Source organism: Lycium barbarum, chromosome 1 (assembly GCF_019175385.1).
Source record: "Lycium barbarum isolate Lr01 chromosome 1, ASM1917538v2, whole genome shotgun sequence".
Classification (NCBI taxonomy): domain Eukaryota; kingdom Viridiplantae; phylum Streptophyta; class Magnoliopsida; order Solanales; family Solanaceae; genus Lycium; species Lycium barbarum.
In genome coordinates, this window is record NC_083337.1 from 16,117,897 (window position 1) to 16,128,886 (window position 10,990).

The 10,990-nt window shown below is 35.7% G+C and overlaps 1 protein-coding gene and 1 long non-coding RNA gene across 2 annotated transcripts; both read left to right on the plus strand.

The window, feature by feature from the left end:
- Positions 1–4,208: 4,208 nt before the first annotated feature.
- Positions 4,209–6,925, plus strand: LOC132631259 (uncharacterized). The gene is made up of 2 exons (XR_009578829.1): positions 4,209–4,305; positions 6,497–6,925. It is a non-coding gene; the product is annotated as an uncharacterized LOC132631259 (long non-coding RNA).
- Positions 5,413–5,854, plus strand: LOC132631194 (cytochrome c1-2, heme protein, mitochondrial-like). The gene is made up of 2 exons (XM_060346811.1): positions 5,413–5,624; positions 5,732–5,854. The coding sequence occupies exons 1-2, from the start codon at positions 5,460–5,462 to the stop codon at positions 5,837–5,839; spliced, it is 273 nt and encodes a 90-aa protein (XP_060202794.1). The 5' UTR covers positions 5,413–5,459; the 3' UTR covers positions 5,840–5,854.
- Positions 6,926–10,990: the final 4,065 nt, after the last annotated feature.

Genomic DNA, 10,990 nt, shown 5'->3' on the forward strand with positions numbered 1-10,990 from the left:
GATACATGAACACATAATCAGTTAATCATGATAATCATCTTTCAACTCAGTCAAAGTATGCTTCAGCATTCATGGATTCATCAATCAATTACGTAATCTGCTAAAATATCCATAACATGAAAGTGATACCCGCATAAGTGCTCATCACCTCAAGAATACGCCTCCCCCCCCCCCCCCCCCCCCCTCGCTCCTCCTCCTCCCTTAACCCTTATTATCATTATTAACAAAAACATTCCTCCAATTGGGGTCCAAGCTTAACTTACCACGATCGGAGTGAATCTTTAAGTATTCTGGCAACTCTACCACGTCTGAATTTTCTAAACGAGCCAAATCTATTCAAAATAGTACTCTACGAGGTTAAACGAGTCCAGCGATACCCATATTGATATACAAAAGAATTGGATTAAAAAGTCAACCCCGAGTCCCCATGATCAAATTTGGAAATTTATTTCAATATTGAGTTACCCATACCCCAAGGGTCTCGTATCTCAAATTTCAGTCGAAAACGATCTCGAATCGACCTCCAAATCCATAAATTTCACTTTCTTAAGTTTAAGGGCAACTCCCCACCCCCAAATCCCCTATCTAATCACGGATTAATTCATTAATAATTGATGGTAATCAGGTTGAAATACAAAAATTGATGTTAGATTCTAAATCACATGCTGAAGCGATAAGAACATTGTGAAAATCAACCAAATCCAAACTCTAAAACATCAATTTTGAAGAATGAGGGCGAAGTCTGTAAATTTTTGTGCATCCGGATGCAATTAGTGGGTCTAGCCAAGCACATTTTGACTTATGTATTTGTTGCGGGTCGTTGGTTGATGTAATTGGTTAGTTAATCCCAATATAAAATCTCGCATAAAATAATATAGTATTTAGTTTGCTATGTAAAAATTGTGCTCCGTAAAAATTGAAGCATTTTTGGTTGATAGTATTGAAAAACATTCATGTTAAGTTATGCGAGAATTGATGTATTATTTTACGTAAGATATGATGTAAAAAAAAACATGTGTATTAACAATATGTGAATTAAACTGTTAGAAATAAAAATATCATTTTAAAGCAAGTAGTTCATGTATAACCATCTTCTTATTATTAATCACAACATAATAATCTGATTTTGTTAATCACAACACAAATAATTCTCAAATAACTAGCATGTCAACTAAACCAACTCTTAGGCAAAAAATATTGGTTAGAAGAATAAATATACGTTAGAATAGTGTTCCTTTCGGCGTTTTAAGATTAGTACGTAGAATAGTAGATATGCTCTATTTAGGTCTGAAACTCTGAATGCCAAACTTAGGTGGCTGTGATATGCCTAAGATATATTAGAAGAATAAATATACAAGATTTAAAAGAATAAATAAACTCCAGTTTCTGTATAAAAGTCTATAATATTGTATAATAGTGTATAAGAGGTGTGTATATATACACGCTTCTTCTACACTATTATACGTTTTTGTACACCTACATAAATAATGTATCTGTCTTGTATAAATATGCAATTCTTATTCAAAAAAGTCTAGATCTATGTTTATACCCATTTATACAATATTGTATAATTGTGTATAAATGTATATAAGTGCGTATTTTCGTGTATAATATTGTATAATTATATCTTTTTATGTATATACCTACACATTATATACTTTATACACTGATATACATAATGTACCTGTCGTTTGTATATAAGTGTATAACATTGTATAAAAGTGTTTTTGAGCTATAGTTTTGCAATGCAAGTTTTGGACTGAATTTTTGCAACATGTTTTTTTCCCAAGAGTTCCATCCTTATGATGGAGGAGTTAGGCATGACTACAACCTGTATATTTACCAAAAATCATAATTACACGGAGGAGGACATAGACCTTAGCCTCATTGACATTGTGAAGGTTGGATATATCCAAACGACGGAATAGTCCGGGAGACCCCTGTACTTAACACTTTTTGACATCCTGGTGTTTGTACTCTACGAAGTTTCATCTAGACCCCCGAACCTGTTCAAAACAGGTATTTTAAACCCCTCTGACGATGTGTGTCTCTCAATGGCGCTGATGTCACAATCCACATCAGATAAAACTATGCCACATCATTTTTATTTTTATAAAAAATAATAAATAACCTTTTGTCCTTTTCTTTATTTTTTGCCTTATTTTTACAACATTTGTTCTTTGTAAAAAAGGCAAAATCCCCACTATTTGCATCTTCTTCACCCTCCAACACCGTTAAATCATTTTCGGCGAAGACATTGAAGTTCCTCTCACTTCAAAACGCAGAAATTTTCACAAATCAAGAAATTGATTTTACAATACAAGAATAAATATACCATTCATCAGTCAAAAAAATTCCAGTAATGACCCGATTTCTCTAGCATAGTTTTGGATTTTTCCGATTATCTTAAGTCCTACAAATTTCACCCAACATAAGAAAACAAAAATATAGAAATCCAAAACTGCAAAATAGATTTGGGTTTTTTAGCACATCCACATCATTTCCCCCCTCAAATTCCCACATGGAAAATATGCTTAAGCGTATGTGTATATGTCCATATAAAAGGTGCTTCTTGTAAAAATATTGAAGGGTTATTAGGAATTGGGTTTGGGTTACTTCCCACACTAGATCATAGAAATTGGTCGATGAAAATCATAGAAATTGGTCGATGAAACATATGCAGTTGGCCCAAAAAAAGCTCCAAATAATATTAATAAGCAATTTTCATTATAAACCCACTTCCTTATGTTGACTCTAATTGAGGGAAGGGGGTATTTGAAGAAGAAGAAGAAGAAGAAGAAGAAGAAGAAGAAGAAGAGGGGGTGGGCAGAATGAAGGGAGAGGGGAGAACGGGAAGAAGAGAGGGAGGGGGTTCGGGGAATGGGGGGGGGGGGGGGTGTCTTATTTATTTATTTAGTTTTCTGATTTTTATTTTTTTAAAATAAAGTAAAATGGTTGATTCACGCACATTTGATCACGAATTTTGTCCACTTCAGCCATATTAATGCCACATCAGCTCGATCAACGCTCAGAGGGGTTTAAAATATCTGTTTTGATTAGGTTCGGTGGTCTAGATGAAACTCTGTAAAGTACAAACACCGAGATGTAAAAAATTAACAAGTATAATGGCCTACCAGACTATCCTGCCTATCCAATAGTTTGGATATATCCAAACTATTTCCCGTTTGTACACTAATAATAAGCTAGATATGCTGATGAGTATTGCCTTTACTGTGTGGTTGAAACCAACAATAAAAGGACACTAGGTACATCTTGTAGAGCCACAAAAAATAAAGTAAATCAGCTATCATTAATGATGAACTTATTTCTTTTGATCCTAAATTTGAAGTAAGGGAGCCCATCAAGTTTTAGCTTCATTGAATCTGTAATCTTAGCAGGGAGAAGGGAAGCTTCAGTGAAGCTAGAAGAAGTTTTAGATTCTTCTCCCAAGTTAGCAAGAAGATCATCAGTAGAATTCATCAGTAGAATTTCCCTCTCTGTAGATATGCTTAATAATAAAATCACCATTTCCAACTACTCTCTCAATTTTTCCAATGATCTCAGCTAGTTGCCAGGTTGGTTTTAGTTTTTCTTTAACCATGTTGACAACCAGTAGAGAATCAGATTCCACCTGGACATTTTGATAGCCATTCTCCTTACATATGTTAACCCCTTTCCAAATAGCTAGAGCCTCAGCCATATTGTTGCTGCCACTACTAAAAAAACAGTATTTCCCGACCTCAAAAAACCGACCTCAGTTGAGGTCGGAAAATAACCGACCTCATGAGGTCGGTAAAGTCGTAATATTTATTTTTCAATTTTTTTAAAAATAAACCGACCTCATGAGGTCGGTAATATTGTACCAAAATTTGAAAAACGTAATGTACCGACCTCAGCAGGTCAGAAATTTATTTGATGCTAAATATAATAATTTTATTTTTAATTTAAAAGAATACCGACCTTACGAGGTCAGCTTATTAAAAATAATTTTTAATTAACCGACCTCGTGAGGTCGGTATGCTTTTAATTAAAAATAAAATTATAAAATAATTATACATACCGACCTCATGAAGTCGGTATAACTAGTCAAATAAATGAAAAATACAGACCCACTTAAATGTATGCGTACCCTTCATCTTTCCACTTTCTCTCTCTTTCCTCTCACCTTTTCTCTCCCCCCCCCCCCCCCCCCCCCAATCTCTAACCCTAATAACTCGCCCGCCAGTCACAATCGCCACCTTCCAGTCACCGTCGCCGCCGTCTCTACCCAGTACCGCCGTTGCCGTCCACAGCCAACCATTTGATGTATGCTTTCTTTATTTTCTTGGCTAAGAAATTTGCTAGGAGGCCCAGCTGAAAAAAGCTTGTTTCAGATATTGTAAAGTGAGTTCCTGTACTTGTTTCTGATTCACAAAGTAAATTCCTGTACTTGTGATGTTTGCATTCCTGTAATTGTTTCAGATTTACAAAGTAAAATCTTGAATAAAATTACCTATACTTGAGTTCCTGCCCGTCAACAACGAGGCTGCTAAAATTTGACAAACAACGAGAGTAGCTGAGCAAGAAAAAGAAAAACGCAAAATAGAAAAAACAAATAGGGGTTAGCTATCGCTTGAAAGATTAGTCCGTTAAGAGTTGGAATTTACTATCACACGAGAAGAGGGCAAAATTCATATCAAGTGCCTCTAAACGACTGCACTGTATAATAATCCACAAATTCATGGACAATTGTGAGATTAATACATCATAAAACCACATATTAGATCAACATATGGAAATTCAGACATTGATAAGTTATATTTCTGTTATAAAATATGGGATCCAACTTGGTGCATTTCTACAATTATATGGCTCGGTCACTTGAAGAACACTACATTCTGTTTGCATTTATCTGGCATAGCATGGAATGACCTTTCTAAATGAAGTATAGTTCCACCCAGAAAGAAAGTAAAAATGTTGTTCCATTCTCGTGTTTGGCCTAAAAAATGGAAGCTTCATATATGATATGAAAAAAAATGGCAATAGATTTGGATGCGGCATCATTTCATTCCCAAGTACCAACTATGAAAAGTGTTGCTTGTCATTTGCTTTACAAATGTACTTGTCTCTTTAATTCCAAGATGCCAATACATAGAACATCAGGACGTTTTGCATCTTTGAATTGATAAGATATTTCGCATTTTAATTTTTACATTACCATATCAAAAGAAAAAAAAGGATATTCGCATTGCTTAAATTTATGCTGCTGGGATAAAAAGAAAGTGGTCGATCCCTGCGTACAGAATCCAACTAGTTGTATAATCTTATTTTAGTTGAATCATTCTGGGTGCTCTTTTGGCAAATAGGATTCGTCGTCGTCACCAGGTTTATTAGCAAGTATGTGCATCTTGTCATTCAATGTCACTTGTGTCATATCGTGACTTGGTCGGGTGGCATATACAGAAGAGGAAGTAAAGGCTATGGCAGCTGAGATTGAGGTGGAGGATGGGCCTAATGATGAGGGTGAAATGTTTACTCATCCTGGTAAACTGAGTGATCGCTTTCCTCAGCCATATCCAAATGAAGCAGCTGCTAGATTTGCTAATGGAGGAGCCTACCCTCCAGATTTAAGTCTTATTACAAAAGTATTGCTTCCTTTCTGTTTCTTTTTGTTGAGAATGAACCTCCTTTCTATTTCTATTTTCGGTCATTACTGTTATCTGCCCTATTTAGCTTACATTCTGTTTCTCAGGCACGTCATAATGGTCAAAACTATGTGTTTTCCCTTCTAACTGGCTATCGTGATCCTCCTGCTGGTGTTTCGGTATGTATCTTAGCCATTGTGTATCTTAGACTCTAATTTCGAATCTTGAAGCTTTTATACCCTATGCACTGCTGGTTTTCGACTTTCTATATGGAATGTTCTTTTTCTTCTGATAACCAAGAATTCTCCAAGGGGTCGTGGGCCTTTCAGTATAAAATGTTTGTTTTCCTATCTTCTTTTTTCCCTTTTATTATGTAGCTGGTTGTGTGGCCTGAGCAACTTTCTAAAGTTGAATTCATTCTCATCTTACGTTTCTCTCAAAATATTTGAATCTGCATGTTTGCCTGTAAGTTGTGTTATTTCTTTTTGTTATTGTACTTAATGTTCTGGTCCGAAAAAGAAATTACCCTTAACAGATGACACATGAACATGGTGACTGTAACTGAAGTAGGATAGGATAAGTCTCCAGCCCTTGTGATATGTTCGATACTGCGGGTGAGAGGGCACGGTTTGTGAACTGATTTGACACTGTGAAGCATCTTATTCTATGTAGTCTGAACCTTTTAGTAGTATTGATTTCAACCATGTTTTAGTTGAATTGTTAATAGTATTTATTTCAACCATGTTTTAGTTGAATTGTTAGTAATATTGATTTCAACCATGTTCTATTTTGGTTGTTTACTAAATGTTTGATAGTTTTTTCTGTTGAATTCGAGATTTAAGTTGGTTGCTAATTTTACTTTCTAATTTCAGAATCAATATCAACTTTCAAAGGCGGATTACTTGCTTCGAGGGGCATTCCCTCATGTCCTGATGATGCTCGTAACCCCCATACTCAATCTAGTGGTGCGAATAATGATGGGACTCACGTGTCAAACACACAGAGGAAGGTTTGAATGTTAATGTTGTGTTGGATTTGTGGATTGTGTAAGTGTTTTGTGAATGTTTGCGAGGGGTGAAGTAGTCTAATGTTATAGACTAACTTAGTGTAGATCTACTAGTTTAATGTTTTGTGGATGTTTGCAAAGGTTGAAGTAGTTTAATGTTGTGTAGATGTTTGCGAATGTTGAAGTAGCTTAATGTCTCTTCGGAATGTTTGAATGACGTTTTGATTCAACTTTGAAGTAGTTTCGAATTGAATTTGACGTATTGTTGGTTGTGATATATGTGTTTGTTGAAGTAGCTTAATGTTTTATGTTTTTTAGTAGTTTGGTGAATTGTTGGCAGTTATTTGAGCTGGTTTTAGTCGAATATAAAATTGTTTTCATCTTGACAGGGGGGCAGCTGGAATAGTAGAGGGGGCAGCTGGATCCTACTATTTTTTTCGCAGAATACCGACCTCATGAGGTTGGTTTTCTGCAAAAAAATTGAAGAAATTGCAAATTACCGACCTCATGAGGTCGGTTTTATGCATAATATTCTCAGAAATTGCAAATTACCGACCTCATGAGGTCGGTTTTCTGCAAAATTATCTATAGAAATTGCAAATTACCGACCTCATGAGGTCGGGTTTCTGCAAATATTTTGGAAAAATTATAAAATATCGATCTCACGACGATGGAAATCTAAAACAATATATCATATATTCATATAAATTACTGACCTTAGGAGGTCGGTAAACTCATATCATTATATTATTAATATAATTTACCGACCTAATGAGGTCGGTATTTTATTTAATTAATACCCGACTAAAAAAACATTACCGACCTCATGAGGTCGGTTTTTTGCGACCTCATGAGGTCGGTAATAATTCTGACCCACTATTTTCCTACCTGATTTTGAGGTCGTTTTTTGCCCAAAACCGACCTCATGAGGTCGGAAATTGCCATTTTTTTGAGGTCGGGAAATACTGTTTTTTTAGTAGTGTGCATTGCCAATAGAAATCAGTGAAAGCATGGAGCATAGTACCTCTGTGATCTATCATGATACCTCCTCCTCCAGCCGAGCCTGGATTGCCTTTACTACAACAATCCACATTAAGTTTAACCCAATTAACATTGGGTCTGTATCAGTACATTGCTTGAGAGTGAGTTACAGCTTTGAGCTTTTCCACCAAGTTGCATTTCTCTAGCCATGGACTAGGAAACTTTAAATCTGGAAACTGTGCTTTGAGAATTAAAGAAATGAGCTTAGATGACCCATGTCGACATCTTCTTTTCTTCAAACCTGGCCCTGCACCTGTTTTTCCAAACTTTCCAACATATAGCAATTGGATACGCTGGAGAATATGGGAGTGAACTTCGTTTTTACCTTTAGAAATCCACCAATTCATAGTGTATGATCTTAATTGTCCCGAGACCAAACTGATACCACAAGTATTGCAAAAGAATTCCCATACCTCTTTGGCTCTTTGTTCTTCACTTAGAAGGTGTTCGGTGGTTTCTATTTTATATACTCGACAGCAATTACAAATAGAAGGAAGGTATATTCCAAACCTTTTCACTGCATCATTAGAACGAATCTTGTTTTGAAGGGTCCTCATTAAGAAGAAAGAGATCCTGAAAGGAACCTTTCTGTGCCAATTCTTAGAGCTAGCAAGTGTTGAGAATTTATTCTTTCTCACAACCTGCCAAGCAGATTTGCTGGTGTACTTCCCTGTAAGGTCAGGAATCCAGATAGGAGTATCTTGTCTCTCCGTGTTAAACTCAATGGTGATAATAGAGTTGATCACATTCTGAGGTAGAATCCTCCTAAGCTTCACTATATTCCAAGTATTTCCACTGTAGAATTCCTTGACCGTGGTCCTTTTGGGAGTTCTCTATCTCTGAACTAGTTTTGCAATAGGACCAAGATCAGTCCAATTGTCCTATCAGAAAGAAGTTTCTCCTTTGCCAATTTTCCATAGAATACAAGGTTCCACCATTTTTTTTCTATCCATGAGCCTTTTCCATATGTGAGATTGCCCATATGCCCACTTCTTAGCCACATTGTGATATCTCTTGCAATACGTGGCCTCTAGAAAAGCTTCCAGAATAGTGTCTTGAGTCCTAAACTTCTGCCACAGTTTTGCTGAGAAAGTATTACAAATGTCTACAAGGGATTTGAAACTCGCACCTCCTTCATTGACTGGATAGCATAAGTCCTCCCAAGAACACCAATGTTTTTTCTTTCTGTCTCCATCCATACCCCAGAAGAAGTTGGCAATAATCATCTCTATCTACTCAAGGGTAGTCTTTAACAGATGTGCAGAAGATAATAAGTGTAAAGGAAGAGCCTCAAGAACTGATTTAATCAGGACTGCTTTTCCCCCATAAGAAAGTAATTTTCCTTTCTATCCTTGTAATCTTCTAACGACTTTAGCTACCACAGTATTGAAATAAACAAGTTTTTTCCTCCCAACATAAATAGGCAGTCAAGATAGATCATAGGAAATTGACAGTGATTAAAACCAGTGATCTTTTTAATACTACTGATTCTAAGGTTATCATCTTTGAAAGTCACATAAAAATCAGATTTGCTGTTGTTGATAAGTGTCCATAAACTTCTTCATATTTCCCAAGTTTAGCCATAAGAAGCTCCAGAGAGTCGGGATCACATAGGGAGAACGGGACAGTATCATCTGCATAGCATAAATGAGAAATATTAGGACCATTCTTATCCATAGAAAATGGAATAAAATTTGAATGATTTAAAGATTCCATCATTTTGGCAAATAAGTCAGCTCCTATAACAAAAAGAGATGGGGAAAGAGGATGTCCCTGTTTGATGCCCCTGGTGGAGTTGAAGAAGCCATGTCTAGTGCCATTAATATTGACAGAATACCAGACATTTGTGATGAGTCTCCAGACACTGTCAATCCATCTTTCAGAAAATTCGAACCGTCTAAGCACTCTACAGAGATAATCCTAAGAAACTCTTTCATAGGCTATAGTCATTACACAACATTGCCACTAGGAGAGGTTCTATTGATGTTATGAACCATCTCTTGAGTAAGCATGATATTGTCTGTGCTACCCTTGATGAAACCTGTTTGGTTAGGTGAGATCAGTTTGTACATTAGACAACTAAGTCTTTGATTAACCAGCTTGGATATGATCTTGACTGAGAAGTTACCAAGACCAATAGGTCTTAGTTCACTGAAAGTCTGAGGATTGTCTACTTTTGGAATAAGTATTGAACATGTCTGGATGAGGGCTTTAGGAATCTAATTACCTGCAAAAAAAAAATCAAGAACCAGTAGAAGCAAGTCATCTTTTATGATTTCCCAACAACTATGATAGAATTTCCTAGAAATCCCATCAGGGCCATGAGCACTGTGGGAGCTCATGGAAAAAAAATCATGTCTTTCAGCTCCTCCATAGCTGGATTAGTCGTAAGATGTTCATTATCATAGTCATCTATAACTTTAGGAATACAATTAAGCATAGAAAAGTCACTAGAAGAATTCTCTCTGGAAAATTGATGTGTAAAAATGGATGCAGCTTCATTAGCAATGTTTTCATCACCCTCAATCTAGCTTCCATCCTCTTTCCCCATCTTCTTTAGAGATAATCTCTTTTTCCTGCCTTTAACAATAGAATGGAAGAATTTGGAGTTGACTTCTCCTTCAACAAATAAGTCAGCGAATTGTAAATTTATGAAATTTCCCCTAAAAATAAGCCTTACACAATTAATTACACTTTCGGGTTCAAAATATATATCCACTTAGCTTTAGCACACCCCTTAAGAAAGTACTAACTCTTAGAAAAACAGGTATTAACTACCCTTAATTAAATACTACCTCATCATTATAGTTTCGTGATTACATAAAAACTCACTTATCTAAGCGAACACTTATTATGAACCTGAGGGGGTAATTAATGGAGTAATACTAATACCAATCGTGTGAGATACAAAATACTCCCTCCGTCTCAAGTTATTTGTCGCTTTTTGTTTTACACACACCTTAAGAACTATTAATTAGGAGGGGTATTTGACTATCGACTAACTTTACCCTTATTTATATCTAAGTTATAATCTATCTCCATCAAATGTTTACTCTATTTATGTGTCATCTCCATTATGACAAAGTTCTATTAAGGGTAAAATGAGGAAAAAAGATAATTGCGTCTTGAACTTCTAAAACGATAAATAATTTGAGACAACTATTTTTAGTAAACACGATAAATAATTTAAGACGGAGAGAGTAAACTCTTATGTGAAATTATGTTTTGTGGCACATCACTAGATTGAGAATTTCATTAGAGTAATAAATTTGAGTCAATGCAGGGCTAATATTTATGTACAACCTTCTAGTAGTAGTAC

Bases quoted from the DNA above. Each gene is read 5' to 3' on its own strand.
- LOC132631194 (XM_060346811.1), top strand. From the start codon at position 5,460: ATGGCAGCTGAGATTGAGGTGGAGGATGGGCCTAATGATGAGGGTGAA. The intron at 5,625-5,731 runs GTATTGCTTCCT...TCTGTTTCTCAG, and splicing joins ATTTAAGTCTTATTACAAAA to GCACGTCATAATGGTCAAAA.